Source organism: Sphaeramia orbicularis, chromosome 5 (genome assembly GCF_902148855.1).
Source record: "Sphaeramia orbicularis chromosome 5, fSphaOr1.1, whole genome shotgun sequence".
Classification (NCBI taxonomy): domain Eukaryota; kingdom Metazoa; phylum Chordata; class Actinopteri; order Kurtiformes; family Apogonidae; genus Sphaeramia; species Sphaeramia orbicularis.
Genome location: NC_043961.1, coordinates 42824189 through 42840450, shown reverse-complemented (window position 1 = coordinate 42840450; position 16262 = coordinate 42824189). Strand labels below are relative to the sequence as shown.

Genomic DNA, 16262 nt, shown 5'->3' with positions numbered 1-16262 from the left:
TTAAAGAGGGACTGGAGGCGCTGCAGTCCACTAGCCAAGGAGGACAGATTCACATCATGCAGTCACAGAAACAGTACAGTTTCATATGTGAAAGTTGTGTATTCCAAACCTTATTTCAGTCCACTGTTGATTATACTACACCATTCCCATCTGTCACAGAATCTCATATTCTCTCAGAATTACTCGAGAAAAGCTATTATGAGCATTTTTGCTTGAGAAAAAAAGAAGTAATTCTCAGTATTCCAACTGAAACTGGCATGTTTTCTTGTAATTTATGAAACATCCCACTTTTATGGAGATATGATGTTTTTAATCCATTTTAGTGCATCATTCATGAGCAGGTTCATGAGTAGGTCGTTTGAACTCCTTACATACTGTTGATAGATGATAACATTCAATGAGTTTTAAGGCAGAGCCTTCAGTAAAGCATTAGTAAACCTAAAAGGTCCCTGGTACAGCCAACACAGTCATATAGAAATAAAAGGCATTGGCAGGTGTAAACCATCATGTACAGGATACAACACTCAATAATAATAATAATAATAATAATAATAATAATAATAATAATAATAATAATAATAATAATAATAATAAATAATAGCTAGACTTTGTGTGCTTGCCTCTTGCCAGGTTAGTGGACTTGTGGCTAGGTGTGATGTAAAAGCAAAACATAGCTCCCGTTCACTTCATATGGGGAATCTGTGTAGCAGTGTTTGGCAACTGACGTCACCAAAGACTTTATGTAGACCTATATTCAGATGAGAAACCTCCCACAGTCTCAGTCAGTCCTGCTCTAATTGAATAGCTCCATGTGTATGTGAGCCCAGGTGAGGTCATTCAGTTCATATGGAGGATTTGTGTGAAGTTTTTGAGCTTTATTAATTTTTACTGTATTTTTTATTTAGATGTATTTATTTTTAAATTTTATTGTAACTCAACTTTTTTTTTCTTTTTTGACATACGTTGCCAAAACCTGCTTCTATGTCTCTTTTACTCCGGAGCTCCCAAGTGTTACTCACAGACTGATGTTCTAATGCTGTGTTTCCACTGCGTGGTACGGACTCGACTCGACTTGACTCGGCTTGGCCTTTTTGCATTTCCATTATGAAAAAGGACCTGGAATCTGGTGCCTGGTACTGGTTTTTGATATCACCTCCGCTGGGGTTCCATGCGATATTAAACCGTGACGTATAACACTGCAGACCACTGATTGGTCAGACAGTTTTCTCTGTGACCCGCCATTTTACAAAAAACAGATGCGGAAGTTTACAGTATAATAGCAGTACATTAATCCACATGATAACATCCCAAAACTACACCATGGTCGAGGAGATTCAGTCTTTTGTGGCCGACGTAAAAATTCAGACGAGACAACACGCAACGAGCGAGTTTTCAGCAACTCTCTGAGCAGACGACACAGAAATAACGCGCCGCATCATTATGACGTCCAGGTACTGTAAAGTCAGTAGTATCCTGTAATGGAAACGGTCTCCAGGAATACCGAATCAAGCCGAGCCGAGCCTAGTCGAGCTGGTTCCACGTAGTGGAAACGCGGCATAAGACATGTCCCAATGATATACATTTGCTCTAGCTTTTCCACAAAGTATTCAAGCATTTTCATAAATGACTTCAGTTATTCAACATCTTCATCATTCTGCATTAGCAGTTCAGTGCTAGCTGCTTCAGCCTTCTGCATTCACGGTATTCTACTTTTATAACTGTCTTGTTCCTGAAGGACAGTTTAGTATCCAGATCCCGGCATGAACATTAAACTCCATACAGAACCATCTCAGTCTCACCTTACACCTTACACAGAAGTGTTTACTAAGTGTTTGACTGAGCTACCAACAGCCATTATAGTCAAATACAATTTTCCAATGCATATGTATGAAGAACAGAAGCATTCTATACCTGTGTAGAAGGAAGAGGGACAACTCTGGGTCTGTTTTCATTCCTTTTAACTCCCTTAGTTCTATCCATTGGTTCAACGCAGAGGTTTACCGGTGTTTTAGTCTGTGCTCTTTCACTCTCCTGTTTAACTTTTTTTCTTTCTGCCAGTCCAGCTCCAGTTCCAGTGTCCACCATTACAACAAAATAAATCCAAGAAATCCCTTTCTTTAGGAAAAGGACAGATCTTACTCCTTACTCATTAAGCTTATGTCTCACTACTAAACTCTGCCAGTTGGTGTAGTGTTGTCATAGTGACATAAGTGTACCGTAAATCAGTCCAGTCTTGTCCGACCTGACCAGGGAAGCTGGAAATAGCATTTGGAAATAACCTGTTTTGGTGCTGATAATCTCATTTTAAATTGCGGACTACAATCAGGCATATATATAAAAATGAGACTTTTTAAGATCACGCAGAAAGTCTGTACGGAACCTTTAAGATAAAAGTTTATACAAATGCTGACACATATCAAAGAAAACAGAATTTACATCATAAATGTGCGCTAATACAGGAAATACACTTGATAATTTGAAAGATGACGATATCTTATTAACTTAGCGCTGGAATTACTAGATCAGCTGCAATAGAAATTAATGTATTCCAAATGGTGTTACACTCAATGTAGGAACTACCAGCCCCTCCAGAACCTGGAAGTAGGTCCATATTTTGTCCGCCTTTTTTTTCTTATGCTGCATTCCAGGCAACCCGTAACTCGTGTTTTTACAACCTTCTACTGGTGAAAATGCACTGGAATGGCATTCAAACCTGTGACTTCCCACCTGTGAACTCATCTTAGATGGATGTACTCCCAGTTCTGAGTTCTGATGTCACGTAGCAATGGTAGTGTAATGGGACTAGTACAAAGGCTGAACCCAAATGCAAGACCAGAACACAGATGACCAATTGAGAGTGTTTATTAAACACAATCACAGTAGTAAAAACACAGCACAAAATTGTTAACACGTCTATGAAGGCGTGTGATACTGGACTCTTCGTCCGGGCTGTGAGTGGAGAATATGGATGGTCAGCACGGCCGAGCCGGAGGATTCCCGTCAACACCCCGACTAGGGCAAAACAGAGGATAGTCAAAAAACAAACCAGGTCATACACAGGAGGGCAATTCAGGAGGCAACGGGACATGAGGGAAAGGCTACTCACGGTCAGGGTCCAGGCGAGGGTCGAAACACAAGGTAACACGTTGGAGGCTGAGGTAGTCAGGGAATAGGCAGAATCAGAAGTCGAAGTACGAACCAGGTCAGAACCAGACGAGCAGGCAGACGAGGAACAGGCAGAATCGGTGGTCGGAAGGCAAAAACGGGTCAAGAACGGGCAGACAGACTGACAGGTATCCAAAAACGCTGGTAAGTGAGCACACAAAGGTAGAACACAAACTGGCAAAGGAACAGGGGAAAACACAGGGTTTAAATACACAAGAGGGCGGGAAGACAATTGGACACAGGTGGAGATAATCAGGGAGGAGTCAGGTAATCAGGAGCAGGTGAAACAATCAAGGAGGGGAAGTAAAGACACCAGACATGACACAAGAGGGAAACTTAACAAAATAAAACAGGAATGACAGAGAAACAGAAAAGACAGACACAGTCTGGGAGCAGACATGACAGGTAGCCCCTATGGATGTGGTGTTTATGCAAATTGTGTATTAAAACAAGCTATTGCTCTGACATTATTTATCTGCAAATGTTCTGCATAATCAGCAGCTACTCTAGCGTTGGCTAGTTTTCAGTCCATTGAATGCAAGAATAAATTAATACCAAATACGTATCCAAACATCCAAATAACGTAACATAAAAGGTTTAACAGCTTCTCTTGCCTTATCCACTGTTTTTACTCCTCTTTTTCCCTCAAATAAGCAAAGAGCAAGCATCTTTGGTGATAGAACTGACTGTAAATGAGCATAACGTACAGTCCACCATGCTGGTTTGTTTACATCTAGCTACCACAATTCCTTGCGCTCAGGCAGTTTGGCGTGACTTGCCTGGAATGTTACAAAGTTGTGAGTCGTAGTTTGAAGTCATGACTTACAGGCTCAAAAAATGGCCTGGAACATTAGACACAGACACAAAGAAGCTGATTTCTGCCTCTGAGGGGCTCTGGAACAGCTGTTAATTATGAGAAAACCGTAAATGATAGATGAAAACTAAAATGATTGTGAGTGGCAGACAGACCTGGGGAACACACAAAAGTATTTTTTTTGCCTGTACTGTGAGAATCGACCAAGTTACAGCAGTGTTAAAACAGTCAGTTCACCAGGGTAAAAAATATTGGCTCCTGTAGGAGAGAAGAAGGGATTCTGCCCACACTGCTGCCTGCCATTTCACTTTAAAAAGAGCTAGGTCTTCATACTTGGGTTCATTTGAATCCCAGGAACCATGGCTCCATTTTTGGAAAAGATCATTTTCCTCATATGTATCGTTTGGCCTGGAGGGTGAGTTATTCAGAAAATTTTCAGGTGAATTTCGCTGCCCCTCCACTCTAGCGTTATGACATCATGCGCTCTAACAGAGGAGATTTTGACAATTTTCACTCAACTCAGGGTTTTTAAGACTCACCTATTGAAAACTGTAAACCTCATCCTCATACCAAATGTATTGTAATCTCCTGTGGAGAGGACAAAATTGCCTGCATTTTAAAGTTAAATTAAGTTTGTAGGTCAAAGTATGGTGAAGTCTGAAAAAGTGGACTTTTCTGGCTGACTTTTTCTTCTCCTTACTCATTTCCTATGGGATTTTATTTTATTTTTTTGCAGTTTTTAACGAATAACCCTGCAAAAAATTTGCAAATCTCTAATAAAAATAATAGCACACTATTCCCAATGAACCTGCATGTTTTGATGTATAATTTGCAGGGGTTTTGACAAAGCCCTAAGGTGAGTTAGCGAAATTTTGTCCTGGAAGAGGATTCATAATAGAGAAGAAATGAGTGGAAGAACAGCCACGAGCCACTCTCCCCCATTGCTAGCCCCTAATAATAATAAACGTGTGGAAGAACAATAGGTGGCTCATGTTGATGCCCGAGCCTCTAATGATGAACAATAGTCCCCTGTGCCTGTCATAATAATAATAATAATAATAATAATAATAATAATGCACTCAATAATAATAATAATAATAATAACTAGCGCATTGACCCGTGGAACCCCATGGGTTCTAGAAGCATTAGAGTTTATGGGCTGGGTCTGACTGGGGACCGAGCAGTATCGTTACCTAAATTTATGTGAGGCATACGAAAACACGGACAAAATTAACTTTATGCATTTCAAATTGATTTATTCACACTGAAGTAAAAAAAAAAAAAGCTCAAATAAAAAAATGCTTTAAAAACTTTAAAAAAGAGAAGTAAAATCCAGGTGCTTTTTTCTGTGAATCTGCCTCCTCATCCACAGACAACAACTCGGTCAAGAAAAAAACAAAGAAATGTGCTTTAACTGGGCATGTTCTCCATAATGTGGACCAGTGGCGATTTCTCATAGACTGCAAGGGAAGCCCGGCTTCCCCTAAAATTACGAAAATGAAATGGTTAAATATGTACGGTTGTGTTGACATTTCATTGACCACAAATGTGTTAGAACACGTTCATCTCCCAGACCAGTTCGTTCAGAATCAGCTTTATCACAAATCAACGGACGCGATGTTGTTCACTTCTCATACATTCCCATTGCGCTGTTTTCTCCTCCATCTCTGCTCAGTGCATTTGTCTGTAGACTGTGGCCGTCTCTGGGCTTCAATGGGACTGAGTGGAACAGTTTGTTTCATTGCCTGAAAACTGGACGGTAATTGGATAAATGCCACGATGTTGTCCCGCCCCCGGACGCCGGACGTCTCTGGGGGTGAATGGAGCTGTGGGCGGAGCTCGGCCGGGTTGGACGCCAGAATCCCACGTGCTGATTGGAGGATCAGTCGAAAGGCTGAACCCCGTTTGATTGACAGCTATTTTGAGATCTCCTCCTTCACTGACACAGTTCAGTTTAATACCGTCACACATTCTACTGGGAAATCAAGAGAGAAACCACTACGAAATTACTCGTTCATTTCTTGCACTGTAAATAAAACACTCATTGTACTTCCTTGTTTCAATTTGACATAATTTCAGCGTTTTCTTGTTTCAGTTCCATAATTTAATAATTTCTTGTTCGAGTTTAATATCGTTTTGTAGATAGTTAAATCAGTCAAACTGTCGGCTAGGTCTCAGTGAAAGGAGCATCTGTTTAAAAAGACTGAAGTCTGACACTCACAACACACTGGGCCAAGGCAATCTAAGCAGAGAGGACACTGGTCCAGTCCCTGGAAAAGACGCCTACTTGGTATGATAAGATCACTGACCATTTTCTTAAAAAGGAACAGAGGGCCGAATGTATGTTTAAATAACTTGACAATTTTTTTAAATTTTTTTTTATGTAAACTGACAATGAGCTCCCCCTGTCTGAAAGACAAGCAGCCTCCACTGATGTGGACAGTAACCCTGTCTACTGTAATACGGTTTGGTTAACTACTCGGTCCAGTTCTGCCTTTTATCAACCCTGAGGAAACAGCATTTCGGAAAAAACAACACAGAAATGTTATTGTTAGCTTGTTGTTAAAGGTGGGGTCCGAGATTTTTTCCTGGAGCATTTTTTACTATACAGACCTGATCAAAATCTTAAGACCAGTTGAAAAATAGCTAGAATTTACCTTTTGCACATTTGGATCTTAATGAGGTTTTAAGTAGAGCTACAATATACAAAAGCAACAAGGGGGAGTGAGACAAAAAGCACTTTGAAAAAGTAATTTATTGAAAACAAGTAAACTGAAATAGGCTGTTTATCAGCTGATCAAAAGTTTAAGACCGCAGGCTATAAAAGCCAAAATCTGTTCAAAATTCTCATTTTCTGTCAGGCATTCACACGGTCATGCCCTCCTGATGGCTAAAGCTAAGAAGCTTTCTCTTCTTGATCGTGGTCAGATCGTCGAGCTGCATAAGCAAGGCCTCTCGCAGTGTGCCATTGCTGCTGAGGTTGGACACAGTAAGACAGTCATTCTAAATTTTTTGACAGAACCTGAGCATTATGGAACAAAAAAGTCAAGTGGTAGACCCAAAAAAATTACACCTGCGCTGAGCCGGAGGATCCGATTGACTGTCCGTCAAGACACAGGGTGGTCCTCGACCCAAATTAAGGCCCTTACTGGTGCCGACTGCAGCGCAATAACCATCAGACGGCATCTGCGGGAAAAGGGTTTCAAAAACAAAAAACAAATTCAAAGACCTCGTCTCCCACAACGCCACAAAACTGCCCGTTTAGACTTTGCCAGGGAGCATCAAACATGGGACATTGAAAGGTGGAAAAAAGTTTTATTCTCTGATGAGAAAAAATTGAACCTTGACGGTCCAGATGGCTTCCAACGTTACTGGCATGACAAGGAGATCCCACCTGAGATGTTTCTACCCGGCACAGTGGAGGGGGGTCCATCATGATCTGGGGTGCTTTTTCATTCAGTGGAACACTGGAGCTTCAGGTGGTGCAGGGTCGTCAAACAGCGGCTGGTTACGTGCAGATGTTGCAGCGGGCATCCCTCATGACTGAGGGCCCTTGTCTGTGTGGTAACAGCTGGGTTTAAAAACAGGACAACGCTGCAGTTCACAATGCTCGCTTGACGAAGGACTTCTTCAGGGAGAATAACATCACTCTTTTGGACCATCCCGCATGTTCCCCTGATTTAAATCCCATAGAGAACATTTGGGGATGGATGGCAAGGGAAGTTTATAAAAATGGCCATCAGTTCCAGACAGTTGATGCCCTTCGTGAAGCCATCTTCACCACTTGGAGCAATGTTCCCACCAGCCTCCTGGAAACACTCACATCAAGCATGCCCAAACAAATTTTTGAAGTGATTAACAAGAACGGTGGAGCTACTCATTACTGAGTCCTACTGAGAAAATTTTTTGTTCTAGTTTGGAGAGTTTTTTGTAATTTTTTGAGCGATGGTCTTAAACTTTTGATCAGCTGATAAACAGCCTATTTCAGTTTACTTGTTGTTTTCAATAAATTACTTTTTCAAAGTGCTTTTTGTCTCACTCCCCCTTCTTGCTTTTGTATATTGTAGCTCTACTTAAAACCTCATTAAGATCCAAATGTGCAAAAGGTAAATTGTAGCTATTTTTCAACGGGTCTTAAGATTTTGATCAGGTCTGTATTGCTTAAAATCCCCTTCACACCCCAATTACAACTAATTAATTAAATGCTTTAACACAAAAATAAAAAATTTAGTCAGCTGTGGAACGGACAGGACTGAAAAAACACCATCCAGTCATTTTGAGCACCCACTCGAAATGATTGAACGGTGATATGTCTATCAAACTCAACTGCCATTTCTCTCTCCCCCTCCCCCTTCTGCGTGTACCCCTCTTCGAGCATGAATTGTGCATTCTCAGAGGCTTGAAGCGCTTGTACAGGAAGCAAAGCCAGAGCCAGAGCTTGGCTATATTAGTTATATTAGGATGCAAAATTCACTGGCAAACTGTTTAGTCACTAACATAAATCTCTAGGAAATGTAATGTTAGTCAGATAGGTGTGAACTGGGGCTGTTCTGTAAGAGCAGGGGTGTTGGAGGAGACTGAATGAGATATGCATGCATCTGCAAGCCAGAGCCTCAGCTGTGGTTGGAGCTGGAGCCGGGGCTGTACTTGGCGTCGGAGCCCGAGCCGAGGCCGTACAGGGACGAAGCTGGGGGACGGAGCCGGAGCCAGAGCCTCAGCCGGGTTTTGGGCTGGAGCTGTGGCTGGGATCATAGCTGGAGCCTCAGCCGGAGCTGGAGCTGTGGCCGGGATTGTAGCTGGAGCCTCAGCCAGGGTCGGAGCCGGAGCCGGGGCCAGGGACAGGGATGGAGCTGGAGCCTCAGCCGGAGAATTGTTGCTGTGCAGCACTCGTGAACCCTTGGGAACAAGCATTGCCAGTACTCTGGAGGTGTGGCTTTGGAGGGATGTCTTGAAGAAAGGGGTTTGGACTTTTGAATTGAGTCTTTTCAAAATGTAGCTTGCTCGAACCGTTTTTCTAAGATCTCGGACCCCACCTTTAACATACCAGTAGCTACCGTTTTAACGTCTGTAACGTTTGTAGCTCACTTTAATCTCTAAAGTTTACTTTTTGTGAGCCATTAACCATGCGTTGAAGAAACAAAGCTTACCAGTATCGTTTACCGCTGTTTGAACAACAAACTTGTTCACAATCCAAAGCTGCCAGTCCATGTCTGCTGTGGCTGAGATCAGTGCACCGGTAGTCAAATTCACCAGTCCCCTAAAATCGAGTCCAGCAGGTCCAAATGCAAGGTTCTTTTCGGCTGGCTGCTGCATCCAAGCTGTCTTTTCTGGTCCCTGTAGTCCTTCATTAAATCTAAATCTCCAAATCTGGCCCCGACTTAGCCAAGCTCAAAGTTGGTGCTTACCTGGAACCTGTTTGAAACCACTTTGGAACCGGTTTGGCTGCTGCTTGGGCGGTGGAAACACAAAGAACTGGTGCTAATACCCCTTTTCCACCAAACTGGTTCCAGGGCTGGTTCGGTGCGTGACTTAGCACCAGTTCTTTGTGTTTCCACCAGCCAATTGACAAAATTTTTAAAATTACTATTTATTAATAAATCTTTCTTTCGTATTTACTTGACAAACAAAAAGACAAATATCAGGCAATTTTGAAATTGAAAAATATAATCTAATTAAACGTTACATGGACCACATTTGTTAGTCACGTGTCCTGCACCTGTCCTAGGCATCAAATTGGCATCCAAAAATGTACCCAGTTCAAAGGTCAAATGTTGAATGTTAATATGACATCCAAGTTGGGTAATGGTTGGACGTCCAAATAGTGGACCTAGTTTGGACATCAAATAGATGCCCAGAATTGGTTATGGACTGACTGACCAAATATAGACATGATCCGCACATCTATCCGACGCCCAATGTTTAGTGGGTAGTGCTGGGTGATATGAACCAAAAATCATATCTCGACATTTTTTTGCACAATGGTTATACATGATGTACATGTCTCGATATATTATTTTTCCATAAAGTAATACCAAAACGACAGTTCTAGGTCAAATTCACAGGTGCCTTTTTATTGATGAAAAGCAGTACAATATCAACAGGTACATAAAATAGGTTAAATAAATAATATAAAATAAAAATAAGTAAGTATAAATGAAATGAAATTGTTTCACGACAAAATATGCGGAAAATAATGATCTTTTACAACATAACAAAATGCACATGGCTGTGCAAAAGGTAAACAATACTGAGACAAAAATTACAAACCACCTTGCTCTTAATAAAGCTGTTCTCCACTGAGGTAGACAGTTATTTCTTAGCCAAAGTGCTCCAGTGTACAGTGCTATTTAGTGTTTTGTGTAAATAAGCAAGCATGTAAACAGACTGAACAAAAAAAGGAAATCTCCATGCTCTAATCTAATCTGCTCCACAATTGAAGTAGAGACCATATCTTTAGCAACATGGTATGATACAGCCTTAGTTATGTTGCACCACTTGTCACTATTTCTCTAATAAGGGATGCAACGAGTGACTGAGTTCTGTAACGTGGGTTGTTTCGGTGCTGGAGCCTGGACTGACTCCACAGTCTGGGTTGCAGCACACAGGCTAACACTCTCTTCATACTTCACTTCATGCTGCTGTTGGAAACGGTGAAACAGATTGGTCATACTCAAACCTTTTGTAGGAATACATTTTCAGCATTCCCTGCAGTACACATTTTTCTGCTGCACATCTGTTGACTGGAAACTGAACCATCTCCAAATGAGCGAACCATTATTCTTTCTCTTGCAAACCAGTTCCTCGTTAGTTTCTCCCTCACTTGTGTTCGTGGCCATGTTCACATCGGAGTTGTGAGGGGAAGGGGGCAGGGTTGGTTGTAAACTGATATGGAGAGAGGTGGGATACAATAGAGCCAAGTGAGACGCAGACAAGGAGAGGAGTAATATAGGGGAGTTGGGTGGAGCAGCACAAGTTGTATAATTTAAACCCAAAATAATTTATCTTGATATAAACAATATGGTCTCTTAGTATATCGCATATGAAAAAATTTCCCTGCCCTACACTGATACAGTCACTTGCTTACAGGAGGTCAATGTGAAAAACTGCTGTTGTGTGGATTTGTTGCTAGTATTATTTGTGCTGTCGTTCATGATATTTTGTTCATGTTTTCCTTTCTTAAATCTCTCATTTAATAGGTCTTATTTACTTTATTTCATTGTAATTTATTCATTTTTTTTCTCTCTGCCTAGTTTACTCAGTTCTTGTTCTAGTTATTAATACCATTATAATAGTCACCATGGTTGTTACTGTTGGTATTGTTGATATTCTCCTATGAAGGTCTTCACCATCTTGGTCTTCTTTTTTCTCCCCCCTTCACTCTCTCCTTCTCTCCTCCCCTTTTCTTCTCCTTCCCCTTGTTCCTTCCTTCAGGCCCGGCATTGCATTGTGGTTCAGTTTATTCATATTATCTATTTTCTTCTTTTATGCAGAGTTGCACTACCTAAAGCTATTCTTTGTGATGTGAATGGTTGTTGCAGAGGTTCATCCTGGCATGTCTGTCTGTCTGTCTGATTGGTTGGTTGTTGTAGATCTTCATCCTGCTGTATCTGTCTGTGATTGGTTGTTGCTGAGGTTCATCCTGTCGTATCTGTCTGTGATTGGTTGTTGCAAAGGTTCATCCTGTCATGTCTGTAACTGCTTGTTGCAGAGGTTCATCCTGATGGACAACCCCAGTCGTCCGTACACAGTCATCCAGGAGAACTTGCCAGCAGCCAATGGGGTGATTCACATCATTGACCGGCCAATCATAAACACAGTTCTCAAAAGGCCCCTTCTTGATGAACAGGTGAGATGAAGCGTCAATTCACCAAATATCGAATCCTGGGACTATTGACTTTTCTGGTCTTTTTGATTGTCCTTTTTCCAGTTTGCTGATAAGACCATTGGAGAGATTCTGAGGATGGATGGAAAATTTAACCGCTTTTTGTCTCTGGTTGATGTGAGTAACTGATATGAGCTCATGATCCATTTGATTATCCGGCTCTGTTTTGTTCTGTTCAGCCTTTATTGGACTGGGCCTATCAAAACCATTTATCTGATATGGAGAAGGACAGCTATAGCAATTGACAGGTTCTCTAGTAACAATATAGTATGAATGTCACATTCTTTCACATTGTTACATGCATACATACACAACATTAATGTGAAACAGTTTAGTCCATGGGCCAATAGGGGTCACTGTGCACCCCCCCCCCCCCCCCATAACAGTACTAGACCATGATTTTTTATTCCCTTGGACCTTCCTGAAGAAGAAAATATGATGCCAACTTCAAAATTTTGGGATGGACTACCCATCAGCAGACATTTTCAAATGGCCGCTGACGCGACTCGAAAAATCCTGTTCGGGCTCATAACTTTTGCAAATATGACAGATAGAGACGTGATTTTGGTGTCTATACCTATGTTTTTGAGTACCAGCAATCCAATAAACCACATTATAACAACCTATGACCATCTCTTCAACTTTAGAATTGAAAAATATCAGTTTCAGACAATAATTTTGAGTGGTGCCTCAAGAATTGATTCCCTGTTTCATGTTTTTTTTTCAGTGATTCACCTGCGCATTATCAATTGAAGAACAGTATTTTCTCAAATTCTATTTTGCCATAAAAATGTACTTACATCTTCTTTTTTCTTTTAAGGTGTCCATTCTGAATGAAAATGGCGCACAAGAAACGTAAGAGGGACGTGAGTGTCACCGACACTGGTCACGAATCTGAACTCTGCATCATTCATTACACGGACACGTCATCATTAGCTTTCACAGCATTGACAGAGGAGAGGCTGGCAAAGCTGAAAGAAATAAAACAGCAAAGACTTTCTGAGCCTGTAGATTCTGTTCATCGGATGACCCATATCTGTTCGCAAATTCCAGATACAGTTGGGGAGCACCAGGGATATCATCGCGAATGCTACAAGCGGTTCACATCAAATTTGAGAAGACTTTCGTCCTCGTCAACCTCTTCATCGGTAACTGAAACCAATACTGGTCCTCCATCAAGGTGCCCCTCTAATGAAAGCGAGAGATTCATCTTAATCCAGACTGCATTTTCTGCAACAAAGTTGGCAGGAATAACATCAAAAAAGGAGGCGCCTGGACAATTGAACCGACATCTAGATTCGAATATGCTGGAGGTGACACTGTTCTCAAAATTGCAGAAGACCGGAAAGATTTTGAGATGTTTCGAAGGATCAAAGGCTATGACCTTTACGCGTGTGAGGCTCAATACCATAGAAGTTGCAGAGCTATGTATATTAGAGACCCTTCATCATGGCGTAGCAGCAACCCGCAAGCTACGTCTCACCAGGCCATGATGGAAGAGCCTTTGATCCTTCAAAGCATCTCAAAATCTTTCCGGTCTTCTGCAATTTTGAGAACAGTGTCACCTCCAGCATATTCGAATCTAGATGTCGGTTCAGTTGTCCAGGCGCCTCCTTTTTTGATGTTATTCCTGCCAACTTTGTTGCAGAAAATGCAGTCTGGATTAAGATGAATCTCTCGCTTTCACTAGAGGGGCACCTTGATGGAGGACCAGTATTGGTTTCAGTTACCGATGAAGAGGTTGACGAGGACGAAAGTCTTCTCAAATTTGATGTGAACCGCTTGTAGCATTCGCGATGATATCCCTGGTGCTCCCCAACTGTATCTGGAATTTGCGAACAGATATGGGTCATCCGATGAACAGAATCTACAGGCTCAGAAAGTCTTTGCTGTTTTATTTCTTTCAGCTTTGCCAGCCTCTCCTCTGTCAATGCTGTGAAAGCTAATGATGACGTGTCCGTGTAATGAATGATGCAGAGTTCAGATTCGTGACCAGTGTCGGTGACACTCACATCCCTCTTACGTTTCTTGTGCGCCATTTTCATTCAGAATGGACACCTTAAAAGAAAAAAGAAGATGTAAGTACATTTTTATGGCAAAATAGAATTTGAGAAAATACTGTTCTTCAATTGATAATGCGCAGGTGAATCACTGAAAAAAAAACATGAAACAGGGAATCAATTTTTGAGGCACCACTCAAAATTATTGTCTGAAACTGATATTTTTCAATTCTAAAGTTGAAGAGATGGTCATAGGTTGTTATAATGTGGTTTATTGGATTGCTGGTACTCAAAAACATAGATATAGACACCAAAATCACGTCTCTATCTGTCATATTTGCAAAGTTATGAGCCCGAACAGGATTTTTCGAGTCGCGTTGGCGGCCATTTTGAAAATGTCTGCTGATGGGTAGTCCATCCCAAAATTTTGAAGTTGGCATCATATTTTCTTCTTCAGGAAGGTCCAAGGGAATAAAAATCATGGTCTAGTATTGTTATGGGGGGGTGCACAGTGACCCCTATTGGCCCATGGACTAGTTCAGAAGTAACCCTACATGTGTTTGGGTGTTTTCACACAGCATACTCAAGTCTGTATCTGAGTTTTATCTGAATTTTATCAATGTGAATGCAACCATTCCATGCTCGAATATCATGCCTGAGTCCAAATGAGAAGGTAGTCCTGGGTATGGACTGCCCGGACTCCAGCACGTTGCCCTGTGAATGTGATCCGTGCCCGAGTCCGGAAGTGACCTAATCACCACTCCGACAGTGGAAATAGGTTAATCACCACAAGAGCATTGACAACGCTCCTGTTGTCTCCTGAAAAAGCAACGGATCCACATGGCACAGGCTCGCTTTATCAACCGAACCGCTCGGTGATATATCAGGGATAATGAAGGTCCCTCTGCTTCTCTTTGCCTCAAACAGGCTAACAGATAGGTAAGGGTTTGTCTTCTTCTGACTTCCGCGTTTGTTCTATAGCAACAGAATGCCTTCCACACCACCACCTACTGTTTCAGCCCTGTAACACCCATTTGTACTCAGGCATGGGCCATGGTATATGTGTGTGAACACAACATCTGCAGGGAAGGTGTGAATGTATCCAAGTACGGTACGGATTCGAGAATGCTGTGTGAAAATGCCCTTAGACACTAGACACTAAGCTGAATGCATTTAAGAACATTGAATGTATGTATTCTGCAAGTGTTGATGTTGGAAAATAGGAGCTTTGTTGAAATATTATTAGCAAAGGTAATAAGAACAGAGCATCTTTGGAACTCTAACCTAAATGTCTGTTTTTGCAGAACTGTGGGTCGCCCCCCCCTCTGCGGGGTCCGGGACCACTGACCATCTTCATTCCCACTAACCAGGCAGTGGATGCAGCCAGAGATGGCAGCATTCTGTACATGCTGAATGACGTAAGAACCAAAGGACAATTATGCACCACTACCACTGTGATAGTCATTTATACAGCATATGTGGGTACAGACGTATGATACTGGTCTGATGATGTTTGGGATTAAACATTTTCAGCATTTAAATCTCTAAATCCTGAGATTCACAGCTCAGGCTTCAGTTGCTTAGAAGCTTTGGTTTTAATTTTCCTACATTTTTAATACCAACATTAAAAAATAACAGCACACACCCGGGTTGGGGGTGGGGGTGGGGCAGAGGGGCATCAACAGTGTAGTGTTTCTACCCTCACATTTTATCATTCATGCAAACTCATTACATACCAAATAACTGAGTGTAAGTCATGGTGATGCGATGAGTCCCAGACAGCTATGGTTACATGAAACATTTCTGTTCTGATTGATGTGTTATATCCTCCTCATTTGCAATAATGCAATAATCATTGGGAACAGTCACACAGATCAAACAAAATCAGACTACATGTTACTACTTTTATTAAAGTTTAAAATTTTTTTTCCCCGACTCTGACTCCAGTCCATTCACAGATGAATTCTGACAACAGCAGCTGTAGCTTGTATATATTTATACCACAGAGTCACAGTGCCATCACCCATCAGTGTCTGAACTGCTGTTTGAAGTCAGTCGTTTGCAGGAGTGACCATAAAAAAGTGGCAGAACTACTGGAGCCAGGGGTATCAGAGGTGGGCTAATGCTAAGCATTAGTTCAATGAGTTTGAGTGTGTTACAGTAAACTTCATCAAACACTGCATAACAAAGTAATTTTATAGCCAACTACAACAATGTGCTATATTACACAAACCTATCAATGAAACTGAACAGGGCATGTTTGCTGCCAATCTCAGTAGCAGATAAACGTAGTAAAACTCTGTGGTTCTTCTGTAATAGATTCATTTGGGAACCAAGGTCTTTGACCCTGAAACTGTGTTGAATGTTCTCTATGACAGGATGAGCTCAATCCAAATGAAAG

At 41.5% G+C, this 16262-nt stretch overlaps 1 protein-coding gene across 3 annotated transcripts in view; it reads left to right on the top strand.

Moving 5' to 3' along the window:
* The window catches only part of stab1 (stabilin 1), a 327280-nt gene that overhangs the window by 93163 nt on the left and 217855 nt on the right, over positions 1-16262 (top strand). For all 3 annotated transcript variants that reach the window (XM_030133489.1, XM_030133487.1, XM_030133488.1), the window contains 3 exons: positions 11688-11825; positions 11907-11978; positions 15166-15279. In XM_030133489.1, coding sequence (XP_029989349.1) covers positions 11688-11825; positions 11907-11978; positions 15166-15279 — 324 coding nt within the window. The remainder of the gene's footprint in view (positions 1-11687; positions 11826-11906; positions 11979-15165; positions 15280-16262) is intronic.